General features: G+C 41.1%; 1 protein-coding gene across 3 annotated transcripts in view; it reads right to left on the bottom strand.

Moving 5' to 3' along the window:
• LOC140311949 (cytosolic carboxypeptidase 6-like) overlaps positions 1 to 25,444 on the bottom strand; it is a 265,883-nt gene that overhangs the window by 66,566 nt on the left and 173,873 nt on the right. The window contains exons 1-6 of one of the 3 annotated variants that reach the window (XM_072389570.1): positions 14,628 to 14,910; positions 13,449 to 13,579; positions 11,875 to 12,352; positions 9,709 to 9,857; positions 6,968 to 7,181; positions 830 to 6,760 (exon numbers count right to left, since the gene is read on the bottom strand). The exons of 1 other annotated variant lie outside the window; for it this stretch is intronic. In XM_072389570.1, coding sequence (XP_072245671.1) covers positions 6,564 to 6,760; positions 6,968 to 7,181; positions 9,709 to 9,857; positions 11,875 to 12,352; positions 13,449 to 13,579; positions 14,628 to 14,811 — 1,353 coding nt within the window. In that variant the 5' untranslated portion in view covers positions 14,812 to 14,910 and the 3' untranslated portion in view covers positions 830 to 6,563. Of the gene's footprint in view, positions 1 to 829; positions 6,761 to 6,967; positions 7,182 to 9,708; positions 9,858 to 11,874; positions 12,353 to 13,448; positions 13,580 to 14,627; positions 14,911 to 25,444 lie in introns of those variants that run through there. One more of the 3 variants, XM_072389568.1, reaches the window with a different exon arrangement.

The raw sequence follows: 25,444 nt of genomic DNA, 5'->3' as shown, positions 1-25,444 counted from the left end.
AATCCTGCAAATGTACGAAAATCTCAAACTCAAATTTCCCTTTCTGCATTTATATGAAAAGTTTACCGGGTTGCCGTGGCTGAGAAATTTGCATTAGCCTGGAGGTCATCGAGGTTCTATGAAACCCATTCAACACCCACCACCACTAATTTGAAAATTAAAACTCTTTTGACTTCAGTTAAGTGGTATTTCTGAGTAAAAATAACCCCGCCGGGGCCCGAAGTAGGTTTGCACTTTAAGTTACCAGATTTAACCCTGATTTGATTCAGTTTTCAAACATACAGATTGAGGTGAAAATACCGTCTGTGAAAATTAAGTTACTCCTTGCATAGACAGAGCAGGTATGCTGAATTGTCATGGAAGCGTCTAGGAACTTAAAATTGTTGCCGTCAGCCTTTGACTGCTCCTGGGTTCTTTTTTTGTTGTTGAGACAACAGCAACACAGATGCAAAAGTCAAAGACTGAACTGCCTAATTTGGTTTTGCACAACACCCAACAGTGACAATGCTACTGTTTATGTTTATGTATTCAGCAGACGCTTTTATCCAAGGCGACTTACAGGTAGGCAGATAGGGTAAGGGGGTCTTGCCCAAGGACCCCTACTGGAGGTAGTAATACCTTTCATGCAGGGAATTTAAACCCCAGTCACCCACATGAAAGGTGGCAATCTTACCACTACACTATCCACACTACTGTGGCTTGAAACGCTCAAACAACTGATCAGTGTGGCAATGTAATCTGAGCATGTTGCACCATAATCCACTGCGTGCTCCAAGAAAAAAAACAAGAAAACGTGAGGCAGGAAATGACACAAAAAAAAGACCATTGCTGATAGAATAAAAGTCTTGATTTATTTCTGTTTATCTATACATTAAACAGGTGTTCCTGAATGCAGCAAGAGAAAACACAGAACAGGATGCTAAGCGTCAAAGAGTTGCTCGCATAGCAGAGGTGTGGCCGGTTTAGCAAAGACATGTACACTCTCAATCGCACGTAACTGTAACGTTTTCTGTAAAAGTAGAGTTGCCTATGGGAGGCTACAGTAGGGTGAGGGAGTGTTTACTGTCTTGAATTCTTTTCACATTATCATACCATACAGTAAAAACCCTGTCGTTCCCTTAAGACAACTGCAAAGCATTTCTAATTACACACAGGTATACCAAGCAGCCCTGTATAGATCAATTCAATTCAACTCAAGAGTTCAAAATGTAATAATAGGTCTATACGGATTTGTCATATCGCCGTTGTCCCATTTGACTCAATCTCAACACATTCGGCTCTCTCCTGCCATCTGTCTCAGTGGTTGACCGTCCACCAACAGTGATGTGGTACCAGGTTAATAACTCGACACCTGCATAGGAATTCAACAACACACAGACTCTCTGGGTCATTTCCCTGGACCAGAGCAAAGCTCACAACGGAACCATTATATAAAACAGTCCAACGAAATGGCTTAAGTGCTTACGTGAAACCAACTGCTGCTGCGCATCCGAGCACAGACTACTCACAGTAGAGAGGCGCCGGCGTGTTTCATGATCACAAAAGCGGTCGGGGCAAGGAAAACAAAAACAAAACATATATTCTAAAAGACAGACCGTCTTAACACGTCGGAGCAGAAAAGATTCCACTGGTGTTAACAGGGCATCTTAAAATGTTAATGCACTTTTAGTAGATACTTAATTCATAGTTTAAGACCAAGATCACATTTGAATGCTCTCACATCGAGGGACAAAGACACAACTGGAGAATCATGGATTACAGTGAAAAGCCACGCGGATCCATACGACTGTTCCAGTTGATCTCCATATTTTGACACATTCTCTTTTCATATGGGCAAAGTTTTGACCTTAAAACTATGAGTACCTCTGAAACTCCTCATCTACAATATAAAAGAAGTTAGACTCTTGCTGAGAAACCTCCTCTACCGAAACACACGCTGCCCAGTCTGAATTAGATTTCCTATATGACAATCTGGCATGCTATGGGTGAACAGTGGTAACCTTTAGATTCAACGATTTAAACTGTGTGTGTGAGATAATAATCATGTCGTGGTAACCTGACAGGTATTTGTTTTTTTTTTTCCTTTTTGTTAACAAGTAGAAATGCATATTTCTGAAAATAAACTGCAACTATGTAAAATAGATAGACAACAGGTGCTAGAAGCAAATGCATCCACTGAAAGTCAGCAACTTCTGAGGTACTTCTGAAACTCACAGCTGAGCATGTAATCACTATCTACAATATTTGGATGGATAGCATATAGTTGATACAGTAATAGCAGGGTTATCGGCCTTGCGAAATAGTTTGGCTTAGAATCTGATAAGCTGAGGGGATAGTGGCGGCTGACACACCTGAATAAAACACGGCCGTATGACGATAAAAACATAGAAAAACAGCACCATTTGAGGTCCGATAGATCAGCTTTTTGAACTGTTTGCTGGTAGCACCGTCAACCAGTAAAAATCTCAGAATGCAGTACAGAAACAGAACACAGCCACTGATCAACTGCACAACATAGCAAAGAGCAAAGATATATATATATTCAGAATGACCCCCCCCCCCCCCCCCCTCACACAGAAATCCTTTAACAGCAGCATCTTTAAGCAGGTAATAAAACAGATTTCTCCTAAGAATGATATTTGTGTATTGAGGTGTTTTACACGTTTTATATGCTGAACATGTTAAGATTAACCAGGAATACCTTTTTCCTATAGAATTTTCTTTTTTTTTTTCTTCTTTTTTTTAATATACACACAAGTTTACAGTCACTGACAAACACCAGAGTAACAATGAGGTAGGACGGTGAGGTTGGATGAAGTAGAACCGGTTTGTGGATTGTATACAAAGTTACTGATACATTTAATAAAAATATAGGCCTAACAATGTGTTTTCCTCCTGTTTGATATTGTGTTTGAAACAGTAATGTGTCCGGTGCACATTTAGCATTGCAAAATTTCAACACGGAGCCATTTATCTTGTTCCACAGAGCTGAGCTTAAGAGCGATCTCCGTTCACCCGATCGAGCCGTCAGAAAAACAACAGAAAGCGCCCTCACCGCTGAGGCTTTGACAGGTCTTCGACACACAAACCAGAACGCCTCGTGAGGAGGACAGGCTTTGCTATCATCTTGATACATGTGCATTTTATTTTTTTTAAATCTAGTTGATATGTTGAAATGTCAGGAAAGTAAGGAACAGGAGGTGGCACGAGAAGAGGATCGGAGCCATCGAGCTGCTGTTTCCTGCCTGTAGCTACTGACATGTGGCAGTGGGAGGACTGCAGCTCCGGTGCTGCGTTACAGAGCCAAACTAGGTTACAGGTTGTGCAATATTAAAGTTACTAATATGCCGCTAAAAACCCCCACACTGCTCCTCTGCGAGTGACTTGGTATATTTGAAAGAGATTGGCCTTGCCATCACAGATTACGCTAAATCGTGGGGTTAAAGCATACAGCGCTTTTTTACTGCTTTCATCCACCAAAGATGGTTTTAGTTAGGGGATTAGGGCTTAATCGCCCTCCAGGAAACCAGCCTTTTAAAACAATTTAGCATTTTTGATGGTGTAATAGCTCTACGAATGCTCTTTCAGGATTTTCCTTTTGGCATCAAACAACAAAGAAACAAACACGAACACACGGCGACGTGTCGGAATTTCAGCAAGGTTGCTTCACACGGCAGAAATCAAAGTTTTTTTCTTCTTTTTAAAAAAATAATGATAATAAATCGCATGTATTTTAAATACACCCTCCTACACATGGACCTCATGTTACTTTGTACAAGGAAAAACAGAATAATGATGATAATAAAAAGCTAAATGGACACTGGGAAAGAACATTATTGTGACTTGCGATTCTCTAAGCTTCATTACTTTGGCGTGGGCTTTTGCAAACCCTGCTGACAATTCAGTCTGTAACCAACTTTGTTTTTCTTCAGCTTGACCTCATCACTCAATACTTTTTATATAGAACACGTATACACCGACAGCAGCGAACACACCAAGTTAAAGCATAGATTCCAGTCCGCTCGTACATTCAACTGATAAAGTCTTTGAACTGATGGATCACGTTTTCCAGTGAAGAGTTGTTGTTTCTTGTTAACCTACCAAGTAATGGTCCAGGCAGCCATAGCAGAGTTATGGATTCCAGTTCCGACATTATATAACTTGTGAAAATCTGGCCATTAGCAACCCAAATTAATCTTTTAAAATGTACTGTTAAATATTAAATTTACTGAGTTTTTTTTTCTTTTTTTCGGAACCAAATTTTATCCCATAACCAATTTCTGCCCAAATTAAAACATTTTCTAAAAGAAAAAAAAACATATTCTAAGGTGCTTGATAATGCAATAACCGTTAGGCCTTAATATATAAAGACATTGAAAAAAGACAAATACCACACACACATTTCTTTAAGATTGAAGAAATTGCTGAGAAGTTTAAAGTGCATTCGATGTAAATTACTTGTGTTGATCGTTACTGCATCTTAACTGTTGAGCGCAATGGTTTAACTACACAGATGTTGATCTTACCGCGGCAGACCATCAGGTACGTCCCAAGTGAGGTTTCTAAGATAACACGTGTTGCGAGCGTAATGTATGGGCTCCGTTAAAGTGAGTTTTTAAGGAAATCCCCGTCTCTCTTGTTCCACTGAGATTACTTTGGCTATAAAAGGAGGTGAGTGAAGACTCCGCTGATCAACATTTGGACACAACATCAAGCTTAAAGCCAACAGTTCATATGAAAAAGAAAAAAGAAGCTTTTCCCGACAAGAAACACGAGGAATCAACAGCTCACATGGAATCACGACACTTGAGAAGCTAAAAACTTGATCGGAAAACTCGAAACTTGAAAGATGATTACAAAGAGAAAAATATAGATGTTCGGTGACAAAAATAAAAAGATGTATTTATGTACACTAAAATAGCTTAACAAAAGGCTTATCTGAACTTTTGAAATAACAGAAACCAAGACGGACAAAAATGATAGAAATATACAAAAAAAAAAAAAAAAGGACAAACGGGAATCTAAAGTGTGAAGAGGAGAAAGGCTTGATGGGCAGCTCTGCAGCAGATTCACAGTTAGCCACAGCTAGGTCACAGTTGAGATTTCAATCTGCAGCGTTTAGTTCCAGACCGCAGACGGCCACACAAACCATTTTGGATCAAAACAATACAAAAGGGAAAAAAATATATATATATATCAGAAAAAAAAAGAACATTTTGAAAAGTTAAGATGGCATAGCTTGGAGGAAATTGTCACCGGAGCAGCCGTTCTTCTTTCCCCAGTGGTGTGGCTTAAACAACGGGGGATCATTACGGGGTTCAGCAGGGCCAGACAAGCTCAACAGGGAAAAAGGTTGCAGCAGACAGCTTTACCCACAGCTGGCACTGCTTCCACAAGAGGATGACCTGGACTGTGCAGAGCTGTGCCCTGATTCTCGTCCGGGCAGTAGCCTGGCTCAGCGCACCCTAATGGTGCAAACCATTCAGACAAATAGGACCTGGCCACCTCTTACATTCTCACAGCAAAGTGCAGGGGAAGCTTCACCACTTCAGCTTACTATACATTTACAATCACAGCTTACTAGAAAAAACCCAGGGGCACACCAGTCCCTGGTGATTGCCAAATCCTTTTAAGGCCTTTCTAGGCATCGGCATGCCGGTACCACCATGACTCAACGGTCAAGTTTCAAGATTAACGCACAAACATCCCATCAAAACCGTTCTTGTGCTCATACGCTGATGGGAAATGTTTAGAACTCAAAATAAAACAAATACAGCATTTTTTTTGACTCGACCTGGGAGCCAGTCCCTCCTCAAAATCTCTTGAAGCCCTCTTTTTTTTTTATCATAAAGTTACATGTTACTTAAAATCAATCTCTTGGAGCAACAGCATCTCTGCTGCTAAATTAAATATGGCTGTTATTAATTAAGACTTGTGCATTTGAGACCCTGATGTCCCATCCTATGCAGTTAAGTACCAACGCTCAAACCTCCAGCAGCTACTGGATAGTCACCAATTCAACAGTCAAATGCTTACACGTCTAAGACCTAACGTAAGCTCGCATCATCTTTACAGCATCAAAAGACTTTACCTACGGATATAAACCTCTTGCTTTTTAAAAGCTCAAGGACTTAAAATGGTGTTCTGACACAGAACAATAAATTAACAATCACACCTAATTTCTCTTTTGACACATATGCACACACCTCAATAAACCACGTCTCTGTACCAATGCCACGCTAAAGCTTAAAAAAAAAAAAAATTTAAGAAATTAAAATCACTCACTCCAGCTCATATCGAACTATCTCACGTGTTCAGTTTCTAACTGGTGGGTAAAGCTGTCTGTCAGCCAATCAGAAAAGTGACAAATGTGATGCTCATCTCAAGGGGAGGAGGGGAGGGGCCTGTTCATCTGAACAGGTCCCAGAATAACCAATCCAATATATAAAAGAAATATGACGGCTCTTGAAACGATGACAGCATTTCCCAACCACCCATACCGAGTCCCCTCCAAATCCTGCAGACCACGCGGGGGCAGAAGGCGCTGACGTGACGGTCGATCACTATATGCCATCGTAGGTGAAGTTTTCCATCTTGACTGTCTGTCTGATGAGCAGCTTGGACTCCCGCCGCTCCTCATTCTTGATGGACTTGTTGATGTCCATTATTTTTTCACAAATGTATTTGTTCACTTTGGACAATCTCTGCGTAATCTCTGCACTGTCGGCTGTCTCTTGAGACACTCTGTCGTAGAGACACTCTGGAGAAGGAGCGAGTGTGAGTAGTCAGGCGACATTAAATCAAAAAACTGCTCATCCTACCTCTGATTTCTACAAGATCTATATATTTTTTATGTACCTATTGTTTTTTTGTTTTTTTCCAGCTTAACTCGATTTACAGACTTACTTCTGGAGAGAAAACAAATTCTTTCGTGTCTTGACATTATTTCTTCAAAGGTTTATCTTACCTCTGACAATTTTGAGCTTGCTGGGTGACAGTGGAGGTTTGGGCAGGGCGTCTTTCTTCTTTTTAGTTGCAACCCCTGTGACGCTACGATTTTTGAGGGTTTCAGTCCCCCAGATCATCACAGCTAGGTTCTTTGTGAACTTGGAGTCTCCCTGGGTCCGCTGAAGCTGGTGCCATTTCTCCTCTTCCACCCAAATCCCACCGCCAAGATGTACCTGCAGAGAAGGCACATGTAAAATGAGGACAGCAAAAGACACCACTTAAAGTTTCTTGGACAATGATATATGTTGTCACCAGCTCATGTTCAAGTTCAGGGCATTATGAATCATTTAGCCACGTTTTCTGTTGTCTATATGGTGGGATCAGACAAATACACGGCGTAGCTCTCTCGTAACTATCAACAATAAACATTTTATCGATGCATAAATCATCATAAGGATGATTTGAAATGACTCAGAGTGAGTTGACCCACACGACATAGTGCCCATGTCGCCCCAGCTCCCCTGGCTTATAGAGCGTTACGTTCCCTCGTCTAACATCTCATATATGCTGGTTCAGTAATGAATTGCTATGGTGTTAGAAAGATGCTCCAACTGGATTTCTGCAGGTAAAAAAAGTTTTAGGAATGCTTGGAAATGTTTAGGATTTGAGTGAAGGACAAAAACTTAAGCAATATGCAAGCATTTTTACACAGCATCGCTGACAGAAGGCAGGACTCATTTCGAAAAGCATCCACGGGACCGGCACAGCGACAGATGAAAAGACTGAAGAGTCTGGTAACAGCTCCGGTTTGAACACGATGAGCCAGCAAAGCACTGGTGGGAAGGGTGTTGTCCAGCTGTTGGCCCAACAGTCATTTGTAATTCAAGGTGCTAAACTCTGGTCTGAAGTTAATCACCTTTGGCTACTGTTGCATTTAACATACAGCCAATAAGTTTATGTCATAAAAATTTGAAATTTTACGACGTGCCCTTTAATACCACAAGGACAAACTGCCAACATTGAAGATGAATGTTGTCATTTTTACAGCCTTTTAATGGTCTGTCAAAAACAAAGTTTTTCTGTAACAAATCACTCACCTGCACACTTCCCCGACCAGTTTAACTGAACACACTAGAAGCTTTGGATAAAAAAAAAAATTAAAATACTGACGGGTTTGTGACAGAAATTTATGTGACAATCTGCGGCGCTTCGGTCAGAGTGAAACTCAACAGAACAAAGCAGGAGTTTTATTGAAAACTGCCATTTCGGGCCATTATCGTCAAAGACTAAATTTCCTGAAAGGAGCATAATGGTGAGGCGGCGAGAAATTAAAGAAACGTTCACTCATTTCATACCACATTTTCACACTTAACTTTTCACTTGAAACACTGACTGTTTGGTAACTGATGGTAACCAAGCCAACGCCAAACACTTTTTAAAAATGTGAAGGTGTCTACTTTAGGCGGTAAATATAGACAGTTTAAATGTACTTGACAACTTAGACCAAAAGGTACATTCCCAGAGGAAATACTTTCACCAGCTAGGATACGTAAATAAGTTTAAGCTACAAGCTGGTTGTAACAGGGATTACCACCGTTATGAACTTAACCTGGAGCTCTTTTACAATGCCAGTGCACATTGCATAAGCTGCTGCCAAACACTCCAAGCTGATTGGCAGCTCCGGCAGACTGCCTCGGTCTTCTAGGTGAGCTAATGCAACAAGGGGCATGTGTGACTCTCTTTCCCGTCTCTATTCTCTTATCGCCGTAAAGTCTTTAGGCAAGCATCCAAAAAGCTTTTCGCTGTGCAGCTAATGTGCTTTAGGATGCAGGCCAGCAGACAAGCTTTTTACTGTCCTCTAGTTAGACAAGATTGTTTTCATCCTCCCAACCCTTTGCCCCCGTTTATCTGTTTCTCACCATGTCCCATCCTTCTTCGCTAACCCCCCTTTGCACACTCACTAGGGCTAACCTGTCAGTCACTTTAAATTCCTCTCGTGCAAATAATTAATATGGGGTCCCTGATGTAGGAGAGTTCTAATTTGCAAGTGTTCTTCACGCTTGAAGTGGCCACAGGCCCCACAGCTTGTAGTACCAATTCCCCCCCTGTCATCAGAGACAGGACGCTGGTTGAGTTACAGCAGTGGGGTGAGTAAAGAACCCTAACAGGCTAATAAACACTGATGATTCTGGCTGGGCTTGCAAGAACAATAATAATCTTCTCAACCTTGTTTACCTGCTAGGGCAGGGCAGCAAAGGGGAAAGGACTGATTAAGTATGACAGCATGCTCCTGAGTTCATGGGCACTAATAGGAAATGCTGCATTTCCTACAAAAATCAGGCCAACAGACAGGAATACAGGAGAGGGAAGTGGTGGCTGTTAGGGGTTCGTAAGTTCATGTACAGCTACGGGTCCTCTCGGTTTTAGCACATAAATCAAAAGGTCAAGTCAAAGATAAAAAGGAGGAGACGCCTACAGAAATGATCATAACTGAAAACAAGGCTCCTTTTAAAGCTGACTGTACTTACTTTTAACACGTATTTTGAAGCATCAGAAGACATCAGCTGTATGAAATGTATCTCTGACAACATTAAAAGTTCTAGAAATCAATTTCTAGAGCAGCAAGATAAATGAAACAGACAGGAAATATCACACAAAAAGGTGACGAGGGTTTGGTGAACATGTTATCCGCAGGGAAAGTCGTGTTCCAGCACGACTGCATTGTAGTGCAGGGCTGCTTTTTGGTCCAGTTGGACTTACCTTGCCATCATTGCAGGTGTACACTGTTCTGGGTGACGGTGAATAGCTGGAACTGGTGTTGGCTTCTTCCCTGCATGTCTCCTGGGCCTCAACAATTGGTTCAACCACTTCTGCCTTGATTGTCTGAGTGCCATTGTCATGCATAGGCTCTAAGAGACAAAGAGGCATTTCACATTGTATACACGTATCAATGGGAACTCTGTCTTTAGTATAATCACTCATCAACTGATGGTCAGCTTTAAAACACTATGATACAACAGTGGTGTAGTAGACAGTGTACACTTTAATCTCTAGAGTAGCACGGTTTGAGTTTTCAACACTGGAACAGTGCCCAACTGCTTGTTTGTTTCCGTCCTGCCGTCAGTCTGGGCTTCCCCATGGCTTGCAACAGGCAGTTATTTTAGCCCAGTAACTAAGCTGGCTTGGTCGCTGGCCACGCTAAGCTCCACTGCTGCTGATGAGTTTTTATATCAGTAAACGCTCTCCTGTCCCTGTCTGACATTTTCCCAGGGTGCTCTAATCTTTAGCCTGTCCATTAGATGGTCTAGTCAGCAGTCGGGCTCCTCTGTTTGGACCTACATGGGGTCTGAGGTTACCACCAGCATCTGGCAAAGCTGGACTTGGTACATTGCTGCGCAATGCTACGAAGTCAAGTGTCATAACACCACTTTTAATCACACAACTAATGTATTCTGTTCAACTGGCTGTGTTGGATTTACCTGTTTAGAAATGGACCAATCCAAATCCTTGAGCTGGATTATCATCTATATTACATAACATATTACCACCTATGTCTGTTTTTTTTTGTTTTTTTTAACTGCTTACACTGCATCCCACTAAGTGCAAAGTGGGAGATCTGTCCATCTATTCCAAGTCCTCTTATGAAGAGTGTGCTGCACAGTAACTAATGCTGTGGCTCCACTATGAAACCTAAATCATTTTGAACCACTGGTACGGTTTTAAAAAAGGAGAAGCTCATTCTGTCCCACACTTGTAACGCGCAACAACAGCACGATGCATTAACTACTCACGGAAACAACAGAACGTGCGCAGCTCCTGGGAAGTTTCACTGATTCATATCTTTAGCATCTTTACTGCATTACTGATAACTAATTTTGGTAATCATTAGGTCGTTTACAAAAACACAGAAGTGTCATCTTATTGAAAAGGTGCCAATGCCCTAAAGTGGGCTACTTTTTACCTTTAAAATAAAAAGTGTTGCATTTCAACAAACTGCCTTTGTGTCTCCAAAATATTGATCAATTATGCAGTTGAGTCAGTCAGTTTTCTTTTGGTGGCCTTTTCAAAACTTTCAGTCAAGGCTGCTTGTGGAAAAGAGTTTGTCTGGAGAGTGAAAAGAGGGTGAAAAGGTGACAGTGATTTTATGGAGCCATGTAGCGAACGCACGTGTACACTAAAGCAATATTGCAAAACTGTTTTTCACTGTTTAGCACTTCCCATTTTCCTAAAGGGTAGAACACTGTCAAGATGCTGCATACAGATATAAAGTAAACACTAAAGAACTTGCTGCTAACCATCATTTAAGATTATACACGTGGTTCTGCCTGAGCGTAACTTCACAAAGGACAATTGGTGCTTTTCGTGACATAAATTTTCTTATCTGCCCAAATCTGTGAGAGTTCTTGCTGATCCCCTCTGCAAACACCTGTTTGTGGACCATTTTTTTGTTTCTGAACAGGCTGCATGGACTGCAAGTGTTGCTGGAGAGGCTATGCATTGCTATTCAACATCAATACCCTTATTATTTATCACTAAAAAAGTACCTGCATGTGTCATCTTTTTCTATTTCACCCATTATCTCAGTGCTCCCCCATCACCAACAAGCATGTAAGCTCCTCCTCATCTTCGTGGCATGAAACTTATTGTCAAGGCAGCAGACTGATGGCACTCTTGGTTGGGATTCAGTGCAAATCAATTGATAGTAATTGGTTGGCGCATTCTGGCTCAGAAACCATGATTCAGCCTTCCTTTGTGTGCCTTTTAAGTAAGAGTTTTACAACCAAACATGTTTTAATTCTCAATCAAATTTAGTAGACATTTCTCTGTGACTTTTTCATATGTGGTTAAAGGTTAAAGGTTATAAATCAACTTTGAGGATAGGCAGCAGTGGTTTGTGTGTTAGTGTGAATGCTCCTGGTCTCTCACCGCTGCCCAGTCTCATGAGAAGTACATCTTGCAGTCTCCTGTTGAAGTCCCTCAGTTCTTTGACTTCTGTCAGCAAGTTGCCATATTCCTTGAGCTTCTTGGCCTGCTGTACTAGCTGTCGACGGGTTCTCTCCAGCTCCTGTTGCAGCCTCCTCATCTCCTCCTCCTGTTGCCTGTAGCTATGAACCAACTCCTCATACAGGACTCTTGGAACCACAGCAGCAGCTATCTCTGGTACACAATCTGTGTCCACCAACAAATGCTGTTGCTGCTGCTGGCGATGATGTTGCCGATGCTCTGCCTCTGTATCTTCCTCTTCGTCATCTGCATCATCTCCCTCCTCAGCCAGCCGTTCCTCATCCAGGTCCTCTTCACCCTCCATGCAGGAGTTGGCTGCATTCCTCTCCAGGCGAGCCACTACTGCTGCAAGGCTCTTGGAGGAGTTGGAGAGGGGGCGCCCATGATCTTGAGACAGGGCCTGAAGGAAAAACCATTGAGGGAAGAAATGGACGACTGGTATAACATGAACTCCAATAACTACAATCGAACTGATAAATGACTTAGTTATAAATGTGTTTAGAACATTGTGAACATGTGTTTGATGGCATGAAAACTGGAGCTGGATCCAATAATAAAGTGGAGGACAGAAGCCCGGTGGGCTGATCAGACACTGTTGCTCCAGATATCTTCATGGAAAGTTGCTGACCAGTTTGTCAAATTCAATTTTCCCTTTCTAAAATCCTGCATATACATGTTTATGTAATTTATGTTTACGTTTATGTCTGCCAATATAACAATATCAGAACTATTTTACTTGCTAGAAACTGACAGCAGGTCTAAAAAACATTGTCGGTCAGCTCGCAAACATCCTTTCAAAGTTTTGCAAAATCTCGTACACCTTCAGCGCAGAACTTGCTCTTTATAGGTTACTAAACGCTATATTAGCATTTTCGTGGCTTTTACTGGAAAAACGGAGGTGATAGCCACACAAGTCTTAAAATGACACGACAAGACTGCAATGGCTTTGTTTGGACTGTGCAGATCTTCGCGGGAACTGAGAAGAGGAGTCACTGAGTTCTTTGATGAGCCGCTCAGCGGATTTGTCGGTGAAAGGGCAGCTGTCCAGAGTGCTGAATTTATGTTAATCCAGCATATGGTAAAAATAGAGTAGGGGATTTTGGATTTCAGCCAAGTTTATGAAAATGTAACGCCAATTCCACAATGGAAATATCTTATTAGTATATACATTATAGTAATATCACGCTTGACATTTCATATAAAGAAAACTTGTTGACATGAGGGATTTTTTTCTTTCACAGATAAAAGAGATGTGTATATGCTCATACCAAGTAGTAAATTAAAAGTATAATGCACTGATATTTCAAATGTTTTTCTTTAAAACTGTCATAAAACTTAATTTTCAGGGTGATATCAAAAGAAAGACAATGTGATAGTAAAAAAATATACATACATATATTGGTGCTTTTGGTAGATAAAAGTCATTGACCAAATGTTTGCCAATCATTCAGTGATTTACACATGTGATGCAATGAGACTACTTTAGGTTAGCCTACCTTTTTATGCCTGAGTGGCATTCTCTCCTCTCCAAAATTGTTTTCAATAGAGTTTCCTGAATTCTTGACGGACATCTTGGGAATTTTCATCTTCTTTTGCGTTATACTGTCTTCAAATTCGTCTACTGTATCTGTGAAACCACACAAAAAGTTCCCAATAAGTTACCTGGATTGGTCATAAAACGTACAAGTAGTTTAGCAACACAATCATTTAATCCAACTATTGTTTGGACTCTCCTATCGGCCTCATAAAACTAGCTTTAGCGCTGTGAGGTGAAGTGAAAGCTATTCCGGAGGACTGCAGAATGATTCGTGTTGGCTGTCACTGGCGCTGTGACTGTGTTGTCTATGTTCCGACTTCGCACATCACACAACTCAGATTCGGGATTATAGATGTAGGAAAAATCAGACAGCGTGTGCAAACATGACTACAACTGCAGCGGAAGCTATTAAAGTCACCCACACACTTCAGCAAATTAGAATGATATCTTCTGAAGCGCCAAGACGTTGACATGTTAGTGATGGAGAGGTTGTGGAGTCAGTCGGAAACTGCAGCACCGCACACACTCTGAGGCACAAAGCTACAGAGGAGCCACTAAGCTAACCGCACACCAAATCTGTCGGGAGTACCGTCTCACCTACATTTCCAAACTTCTAACATGATAAGAGATCGAACACGGGCTGCCAGATGTTTCAAGTAGTGTAGTGGCAGTTCTGTGTCCGCTGGCAGTTAACTGGCGCTTCGGAGCTAGCATGCTAATGCAGAACAAATATACATGAAGCTAACGTTGCGTTAGCTTTATGTTGTAAACAACCGTTGACACTCGCTAGCGTTGCATGCTACATATTTAGCGAAACGACGAGCACCGCTGCACTGACGCAAAAGCGGTAACTCATGAAGCACGATAATCTGACTATAATAGCAATTAAAGCACTGACAAGGTATGACAGCCTTCGAAACTTATATTAGCATATCTAAGTAGCATACCCAGCTAGCTACAGACGAGGACGTTGTTGTTGCTATCAGTGTCAGACTCCAGCTGATCACGTCCTGACAGATCGGACGAAAAGACTTGCTTTGACACATTTCCGACTTTCGCGCTCAGTAACATTTCTTGTTCCGACAGAGAAAATGAGCATTAAAAACAGCGATACTGGTGTGTCAGGAGGACAACTTACCTGCAAGGGCAAGGATCTGTGCTTCGCACGGCTGGCCTGCGCAGCCATTCTCTTCAGTTCTGTGAACCAGATACACCTTCTGATTATCAAAATCTGTTTTGTGCAGAGGTCTGAAATCTTCGACATTTGAAACGGGCAACGCGTAGCACATATCGTCTTCAAAGAATCTAACAAAAGCATACATTATTTACTTCTCTTTGGTCCTGCACTTTGGATATATGGTTGACAGTTTTTCCTCACAAAGTATTAAAAGAATATACACATAGAGGGGTTGGGGATGGTGTCTGCGCTCGGCTACTCATGCCTGGTCCACATCACCAGGGTAGATCATCAAGGCATAAGTAATAGACATGACATTAACTTTGCTCTGAGGATAGGTTGGGATTCAGGGGGGGGGGCGGTTTTCAAACAGTTTCTATTCATCTGCGTCAGAAATATTTTTTATGATAAAAATGTAAACAAATGAACATTTATAAGCTCAATATTTGTATTTATGAGCACTGATTCCAGTGTAAAGGTTAATCATACATCAGTCTTCACATTACCCTTATCAATTTAGACACCTATTAACTTTGTCCAGTAAGGGAATTGTTTCAGGGAACGATGAGGAAAGCTAACAGGATAACTATCTGTGCTGCTAGAATTGGTCGCTGTGTCCCTTCAAGTGTTTCCTGTTTTACGCTTCCCATCTGTTTCTTGCCTCACACCTGGAACACTTAAGGCCAGCTGACAGAAAATGAACTCTTTGTTATTGTAAGGTGGTTTATACAAGAGGATGGATTTCTTTCAGTTGTTACTCTAATAGAGGGCACCACAGTCGATAAATGACACTAACAATTTCGTTCTGCTTCGGCTGCTGTAATTGAAAAGTAACTGATGCAGAACTGTATGGGGCCCTTTTTTTTTTACTTTGCTTCTCTGATATTTTGTTTCATGGTTTCAGGCATTTAGTTAGTTATGATTATTCCTGTTTCAAATGCCAACCTCCTCATAATGTTTGTTCACTGTGCTGCATAACCGATCCTCGAACCTGTTAGATGTATACAAGGGAGTTTAAAAACAAACAGACAAAGCACTGAAAGACAATAACTCTGAGAACATAAAGCGAGTCATTTCATTTCAGTTATCAGGGACGTTTTTTAGGCATTTTTCTGTCCAAATGAAGGGTTACATACGCCAGCTATTTGAGAGACCAATCTGCATCTCTTCTCTGTTGAGAATCAAGTCGAACAATCAGCACTGAAAAAAATACTATACAACTGCACAAGTTATATTTTGGCCACATTTTAAAGTAAATGGACTAAAAGTCCTTTTAAAGATTTTCCAAAGCTAAGTTATTGTTATCTTGTACATCTAGGTGCTGCTATGACACCGACACCATACACGATAACAGGAATGAGGGTGATAGACCAGAGATTTGAACAGCTTCTGAACAAGTCGAACAGAGGATTACCGTTAATCTAAGCCTCTGTTCAATGGCTTTTCTGTCCTCAAAGCTATGCTTGTAAACATAAGGCTGCTCACTTTGTGGATTTCTCTGTTTTTAAAGAGGACATTGTTTAGAAGGGAACACCTCTCCATATAAAAGTCTTTGCATTATTTCATTCCTTCAGACTGAAGGGGTTTAATCACAATGCAAACATCTTTCTTGTTAGGAAGCAGCCCACAAGGATTCACAAAAGGCCACATACATACATATATATAAATATTTCTTTTTTTTTCTTTTAGATGTAAACATGATGAAAACATAGTTTTCTTTATTAAAACTGTGGTATCGACCCAGGATTAGGGAAGCATGTGCAATACGAGCAACAACTCTGTCGTTTCCATACTCTTAACACCATAAAGACAAGAATGTAAACGGCTGTGCACCAACAACACATATCTATGTTTTAGTTGCTTTACTGCAGTTCTGCACTGGCTTCAACAAGCTCCCAGTGCTTGAATGAACATGCTGTGATGTGCACATGTTCTATGGTATATGTATGAGTCGTGTATTACTTATTAACAACTGCCACGGTCAACATACTCAGGTATTCTCACTTCTGCCTATAGGCTCAGTTATCATCAGCTGTAGATCCACACACTGACATCTGGGGACACCACAAGCTTGTCTATAGGTGTCCTTAATATTGTTCCTACTTGAAGTGAAATACCTCCTTCAAGAAGTAAATGCGTGTCACACAACTTTGAAGGAGGTATGCACAATGAATAAAATCCACATGCTCACAACCAATTTGCGGCTATTTGGATGTCTGCCCAAAACTTTACCGGCGTTCTCTGATGATGGCATTTACTTCAAGTGGGACTCTCACGTACTCTCTGAACGGGATTTGGAATTGGAACTCCATCTCATAACAAACGGGCTGTGAAAAGACTGTTCATAACTGTCTGTGACCTTCTTACCACAACAGGTCCTTACAAAACCTCTTCCTTGCTGCCATTTTGACTTGTCGCAGCAGGGAAAGCACAGGTGGAATTATTAACATTAGCAATATCATAAACAATGATTAAGTTCCCTTTAGTGTCCCAGTAAACCATTACAATGAACGAGCATAAGCAACTCCTCAAGTGGAATCTATTCTAGCCAATCATCTCTTGCGATTGGAAAGCCCACCCACTAAAACACTCCCACTTTAAATGACAAACACCCATCTTTGAGAAGAGAGGACCCTTACTAATTTGATCACCTAAATGGATGTAAGCCATCATTAATTGCATTGAGGACACCTGTGCTTCTATTCTATGACATTATTTAACACACATGGTTTCCTTACTGTGTACAAAATATCTTACTCTTTAAGTTTTGTTTTTGCTGATAATACACACAAAATATACCTTTTTACTATCAATTTGACAAGTAGACAGCAAGGAGTTTCTTTAGTGGGAAACTGAGAGTTTCCAACATTTTTTCTATTACTGCTGAGACGTGACGTACCAAAATGACAGAAGTAGTGGAGGGAAAAATGCTGCATTTCTTTTTTTAGTTGCTTATTTGTTAGATGCTTGTTTAGGTTGAGGGAAACAACAATATTTTGAGGAAAATACAAATACATCTAGTATTATGTAGAAGCATTTATATTCACAAACAAAGTGTCTGAAGCAATTATTTTTTTCCAAAAAGTATTTTTAATATCTACCTAATCATGTAAACAGCTAGGAATAAAAGTTAGTTTATTTATTCTGAATAAATACAATGCTAAAACGGACAGAGCAGCATTGGGATATTTATCAAAAATATCAAATGTACAGTTTAACATTCATGTAAACATGTTTTCTGTCAATAAATGCACACATTTATAGACGCATTTAGTTTAAAAGTAAATGCGTGTCATTTCAGGAGGGATCGCATATTTTTTTCCATTGAACATGAAATGACCTCTTCACATCCAAAATGCTCATAAATGGAAGAAACTTAAAATGTCCTTAAGATGCTGTTTGCCCTTTGTTGTGTGCAGATTTTTCACCGTTATGAGAATTAAATTCCCAGCTGCTATTTATCCAATAAATCCAGACCGCTCAGTTTTCAATAATCAAGTCAAGTCAAGCGCACAAAGTCTGCTCTGATTTTGTTCTAAACTATCGGCATGCTAATCAGCTGGTGATTTGACCATCCTTTAAGAATGAGGGATAACTAATAATAATATTTGAGATGTTTTATCTGTGGGCGAAGTGGATTGGCTAAAGGCTCGAGTCAGGACAGAAGCCAGACATCATGTCCTGCCTATTAGCTCCACACTGCCAGGCTCATCTATCTTTATTGGTCATCCATTAGCCTGCATTAAAGGGAGACACGGGATAATAGCAGTAATGATGCTGATGATGGAATTAGACTGCGGGTACACACGTCATCATTGCAGGCTTGCGTCTGGAATCATAAAGAGTTACAGACAGATGGACAGACGGCTGAAGTTAACAACACCTTTTGGCCTCTGACCACTGAAACAGGCAAAAACACGGAAAAAAAGCACAGGAAAGTTTTACTGTTTGGCTAAAGAAACAAAAAACTTGCATTTACAACTTGCATTGACATCATGTAAAGAGTCAGCACCTGCGCCATTCTGCAGGATGGGCAGATGCTGGTGCAGGTGTGTGCATGATGACTGTTGGCATGACAGGCAGGCAGCCTGTGCAGCAGCATTCAGACCCAGCAGAGAGACATAACCCATCATTAGACAGGCAGAACAGGGGATCAAATATGGAACTTTTGGGATGGACACTCTAAGTTCAGGGTAACACCTAGCGCCATGAAAACATGGTTGTCAGGCTCCAGGATGACAGATCCAGCAGGGAGGCAAACGTCCTTTATGGTCAAGACACTATTACTATCAATCACAACTGTTTACTGTCCGCTTTTCTATTTTGGTTGGAGGCATCTCGCTAGACTTTCTCTTATTATGTCTCTTAATTAGCTCTGCTTGATTTCCTAATCAACCATGAAGAAGGCATTCACCAATTTAAAAAGTGATAGCCCATGAAATGAACAGCACTGCCTCATACGAGCACATCAGTTACTCATGCTGCAGGGCCTCAAGACAGAGCTTTGACTGAAAGAGAGACAGCACAAGGAAAGAAAGACACACACGAAGCACAGAGACATAGAGTGGCAAACCTTACTGTGAATAAATCCTTCATTAAGTATTTAGAATGGTTTCAGCACTGGTCCTGCCATCATGCTGCGCAGACTCAGTGATCCAACCCAGAAAAATTGATCTTTTTCATGAGGAACATAATGACCACCAGAAAAATACTGATCATATTTCAGCACCAGTCAATTCAGTTCATTAGGGCCACTTTACCTCCTGCTGCACACCTGTATTGATTTTGCTAGTGTCACCAGACTGTTACTCTCTGTAATTCTGTAAAACGTAATTTGGGAAGTCAAAGAACAGACAATGGGGAATAAACAAGTAAAGATATTCTTTTTTTTTTTTTTTAAAAAGCACAGCTGTGTAATGGTAGCGTGGATTGTTCATCTCTGTGCCCTTTCTACGTCTGCATCAAATGTCAGACACGACACAAGAAATCCTAAAAGCATCAAGGCTGTCCCCAGGTTTCACAGTTTTTTTTTTAATACCTCTAATACCTTTTCCACCGTCTCCTTTCCTCTAATCTCCACTTATCTGGCAGCCAGGTGAGCGGCAGCACATGGCTGGTGGGCAGGCTTTGGTGTGTGGGAAAACAGCTCATCCCAATGGCACTTTTCCCCTTTTCCTTCTCTTCCCTGTGCTTCTCTTACCCCTTTCCTCCAGGGCGGCTGTCAGACGGAGGCGGAGGCAGCCGGAGAGCATCTCACTGCTGCTGTCGCTGACAGCTGGGAGCCGCAGGGATTGGACCAGCGACCACAACGACCCATCATGCAGTGGGCGGCCAGGCTCACAGGTGCACAGCATCTGACAGATAATAGCAGATAAAACCCAGGCCAAACAGCAGCCCGCTCCTCAGTAGGGGGATGGGGGATCTGTGTGGATGGGGTGTGGTGGGGACCAGATGATGGGGGCAGGGTCATATTGAGGGGCAAAGTGATTTGACAGCTAACAGCCTTTATTTGACCACCAAGCAGCCAAACACAGACCCACACACTATAGTCAAGGACACATAAGGTCTTTGATCTCAGATGCCTTCGCTGAAGCACTGCTGCAGCTTACTGTGCACTTGGAGGAGGTTAATATTTATTCTAAGCTTAATACAGAGTTAGTACAGCTGCTGTGTCTAATAAGAGCACATCAAGGCCAGCCGTTTTCTTACAAGATTATCTTATGCCTCTACTTCCTGTTTTTCTATTACGTTTGTGGTCATTTCGGTTCAATGAGCTGTGTCTTATAAGTACAACCGAGTTTATGTCACTGAGTGTTTATGACTTAAAAGAAACTGAAGGGCCAAATCTGCTCTTCAAAAAGTACATTGTGGAGATGAATTCAAGCTCAAATAAGAGTGACACAAACCTTTTTCAACCTATATTAAAGTACAGTATTTGTGTGTGATCACGTCCATATTTTTGGCCTTACATCATGACTATCTGCCACTAATTTGGTGAAAAGTCTAATATCTCACAACTGGTATGCTTCAGTCATGATAAATATATTTCAGGATTCCTGCTCTGACTGCGAGCAAGATGTCACAGGTAATTTACCCCCTTTGTTGTCCAGATGTTGAATGCCAGCTATTGTGACAAAGGGTAAACAGTTTGTCTCCTAACTCCCAAAATCACGTAGAGTAGCGGCTGAGGTTGCTGCACGACCCGAGACACAGGTCACTCTTCCCCTCTGCGACCGAATCACCAACAGCAGATTTTTTAAAATGCTTCCATAAACAGTAAACATCTTTCTCTTGGACTGGCTTGGAAAACTCCATCTGTATCATTGCTTGGTCTCCAATAGAGGTCAGTACAAAGTCACACACTCATACGCAAGACAGCAGCAGGACGTAATGAGCTTAAGAATTTCCTAGATTGAAAAATACTTCAGGGTCTGCCGTGAGGAGTTTTTTTTTGGGAGGACAAACCAGGGCTGCTGTTCTCTACCTGAACCTGGTGCCTGACTGTGAGAGCAGAGCAGTGAGGGGAATTTGCACTAAAGAAGTTAATAATGTGCATATTTTCATATTTATACATACAGCAGTCTACATAACGTTCTACATCCTCCACACCCACATCTGGCAGAGGGACTGAGGCACATACTTAGAAAAGGTTGATGATGAAGGACAAGAAAGACCAGGTTTAGCAGTGTGACAGTTTTTTTTCTTTTTCAGCTTTGATAAGTTTCGTAAATTAGAAAAGATTTAATGATAACAGACCTGGCCAGTCAATCCAGTAATTACTACCTTAAGAGCTGCAAAGAAACGATGATGCAAGAGGTTGCAAATAGTGATATCGTGGTTGTTTGACTGCCTGTCCTCCCTCTAAACACATACACAGAGTGCAAAAACTCAATTCACCAGCCATAACACACAGACCGAGAGGCATCAACCTCTATTATCTAGTCCCTATGCTACTAACACAAAAGGCTCCCTGGAACAAAAATGCAATCAGTCCTCTCAAGGAGGATTTTCTCCACAGTAGTGCTTAGCAACACTGGTGGCTCTGCTGGTGACAAAGAAATAATCTCAGAGCCCACAGCCTGCTCGCAGACTGTTTACTGCTTCCATCACATCGTCCTTTTAGAAAGAGGATGGACAGTCTGCGTGTCTACAGTATGTTGTCATCTTTGTGTCCTCTGAGTTAAGGAGGCTCTCTCTCTCTCTCCCTCCCATGTTTTGCATGGAGAAGCATGAAACACATGGCTGACTGTGTGTACAGTGCATGAAATTACCATATTTAGGACAAAGGGAATATTTACTTTAAGCATTAGGAATATAGGCTTAACCAAAAAAGAAACCATCAGGCTTAGACTCGAGACAGGTGTTAAATAATTGTTTGGTGACAAAAACATTTTTTTAATGAATATTTTCAGTGTTGTGCTGCCCCACACTCCCCCTGCCTCCTCCCTTCCCTCTCACTCTTATCTCTCACAGTCCTCCATTCTTTGTCTGGTAAATTATCACACTTGTGCTCCATTCATTAGCATGCTGCTGCTTATTTAGCTACGCTGCTGAGAAGCCTTCAACAAAATCAACTGGAAAATACTCAATATGAGGCGGCCAGTGCATCCCTCTTCTTTCCTACCACCCTTCCTTCATCTCTTTCTTTGTTTGTTTTATGTGTCCCCCCCCCCCAACCAAAATGGAAGCATGGTCCCCCATAACGAGGAGGAGGGAGATAGAATATGCAAATTCACCAAGAAAGGATATAATTAGGGCAAGTAATAGGAAGTGTTGTTTTCACAGCTGCTCATTTACACAAAAGCCTGATAGCAGTTTTTTCATAAATAGTGTTCTTCTGCTTTTTTCTTTCCTTTTCTTCCCCCTGCAGAGGTGCGAATTCATGTGCATCCATGCACAGAAAAATCCAGATAACCATGCATTAATTGAGCCACTCAGAGGATTTCATCAGCTCATATGCACACCAGCCCTGATTATCGCCTTGCTGTTTGGTTCAAAGGTGTCTTTCAACCTTCAACCCAAGCTGGTTAGAAATACCGATCCCTGTCCTGTCTGACTTCCCCCAAGTCTTCTCTTTTACAATACTTCTGCCACAGAGAAAGCACGTTGCTGGGGTGGAAACGTGCAAGAAGGTCTGAAGCCTTAAAATGAGCACAGCAGAAAGTAAGGCTGAATCCTGTTGTAGTGTTACCAGTTGAGAAAGAAAATTAGTTTAAATACTTTTCTCTTCTCTAAATGGAGACATAATTAACATTTCAGACAAATGCAGTGAGCGTGGCTAAAGGGTGCTTAAGACTGGTGTGAACACAAAGCTGCAATTACTTCAATAGATCTTTGTTTCTTAACTCTAAAATGTGTGGCTGTGGAAAGATGGGAATAAATGAGAGGGAAACGAGAGCTTAATGAATAAATGTACATTTCTCAAGTTTCAGCCTGACTCAAAGGGGAATTGGTCCGGAAATGGTTCCAGATAAAGATCAGCAGATGAAAGTCTGCAGAACAAAAAAGAAACACACAAGGGGGTTAACTTCTATTAATCTGCAAGAGTAAGAAAAGGAAAGATTAATGTTTGGACGCAAAATTAAAGTTGAAATGGCACCGATTCAAATGTTTTTATGTGTTCCATCAAGCAAGTGCTTCACAGGTTTCAGAGGGAGGGAGAGGCTGTTCCTACAGAGATACAGTGACAGGACCCGGTACCCCCCCCCCTGAGCTCGTGGGAGACTGAAATTCAACTACCCCCTTGCATATAAGCAAAATATGCTTTAAAGACTTTAAAAGACTTTACCTCACTTTTCGGTTTCTTTTCAGTTTCAGTGGCTCCCTTAATTTCGTTGAGAGTAATACATTTAGTAGGCAACGGACAGCAAACTTGTTGCCGATGGCAGAACTCTTTGCAGCAACTATCAACAACCAAACTAATTTCCTCTGCTCCCTATATTCCTAATGTGGTGTGTTTTTATTAACCGCTGGTCCTCGTAGCAATTTCAGCAACCGTAAGCGCGATCCCGGTAGGAAAACCTATTTTCATATGTGAAAGTCTGAACTTTTTTGTTCAAGTTTATTAATCATTAGGAGCGAATTTTAATATCACAAGGTCTTCATCTGTCGAACTTTGACTGAACCTTCAGTGAAATTACATTAATTACATCAGTGCCATATCAATCCTCCCCAAAAATGTTCTTGAGTGTTTAGTTTTGTGTGATCTGTCTTTGCAGACACACACACACACACACACACACACCCACCCACACACACACACACACATATACACTGTTAGGATGGTTACTCAGAAAGCTACTGAAAGCCTTACACTGCAGCTGAATAAATTGAACTCTCAATATACTCTAAAACTAATTTGCATATTTTATTGGTAGATTTTCAATATTCATAACAATGATTTCATTAGTGTAGAAATAAGAAATGTCATGTTCTTGTTACCTTATAATGACTCATTTATATCTACAAATTACCAAGGGTTTTCTTATTCATGGATTTTATCATGTTGCACTACCATGTTTCCACAGCAGCCCAGACGGGACTAATCAAACACTGGCTCCGGAGAGCTCTTTTCATATTTCTTGCACATACTTGGTTGTGGAGAGCGAGGCGAGGAGTATGCAATCAGTTGTAGTCCGCATAGATGTCACTACATCCTACAGCTTACTCTTGAAAAACTTAAATATGTGTCTCTTTTCAAAATATACACCAAAAGTGAATTATTTTCAATCCGTCCCATAATCATACTGAATTCCCTTTCACATGTAAAAGATGTTCAGTTTGCATGCAGCCGCTCTCCCACTGCTATGACTAATTTCGGTACGGTGCGTTGCTCATGATACTTTGCGTGCAGCCAAGGCACAAGGGCTCCAGGCAATTAGCATCATGCACTTTAGCAGCTGCAAGTGGGTTTTAGGTGTACTGACAGGTAGCAATGGTGGCTCGTAAACAGGTTAGCGTGAAAGCTATTTTAGCATCCACCGTGGGAAAACTGAAGACTATTTCTTCATTAAAGAAAGATCAGAGAAGAACACTGAAAGATGAACATTAGAAGTTAGCTATTGTTAAATGATGATAGACAGGTGGTTCCATCCAGGTACCACCTTCCTTTTTTTTTTCTTTTTCAAACGACAACTTCCCAAATGCTTTTATACAGAATTATCTGGGCAGGGTAAGTGCCCATGTACTCCTTCTCATTGTTAAATTACACTAAACACTCACACTTTGTACTACTTTACAACAATGCAATGCTAATCTCTGACTGGTTGACCACATAAGCAGAGAAGGTGCAATGCCAGCAGTGTGGAAAAATCTAAGGGCCACGGATTATTACAAAGGCAAAAGTTGACAGTTTTTTTCTGCTAAACTTTTGAAAAATAGAAGGAGAAAGATCTCTTTTAATATCGACTTTTTGATAAAAACATGTGGAGAGGGAGTTTGTCAATGCAAAAGACTGCAAGCACGGGCAAAGTGGGGAAAAATTGTCCAGGGGCAACCCACAGTCTATGAAAATAACAAATTCTCATACAGCACATTTGTAATGATGATCAGTCGATGTTAGTTGTAAATAATGAGGGATTTTGGTTACATTCTAAGTCTAATGCAGCCAAAGTATGATCTAAAAAGCTGTCAGCAGATGAGAGAAACTGTAGTACTGAAGCTACACAATGGCATGAAAAAGTATATCGACACCCATGGTGTGTCTTCTTCACCAGCGATGTTAGCAGTGTGTCAGATGTCTCTCATTATTTTAACTACGCAGTGGATGAGGATCTTAT

Source organism: Leuresthes tenuis, unplaced genomic scaffold (genome assembly GCF_036924035.1).
Source record: "Leuresthes tenuis unplaced genomic scaffold, fLeuTen1.0.hap1 SCAF_7, whole genome shotgun sequence".
Lineage (NCBI taxonomy): Eukaryota > Metazoa > Chordata > Actinopteri > Atheriniformes > Atherinopsidae > Leuresthes > Leuresthes tenuis.
The sequence above is the reverse complement of the archived record's forward strand: the minus strand, read 5'-3'. Positions and strand labels throughout refer to the sequence as shown.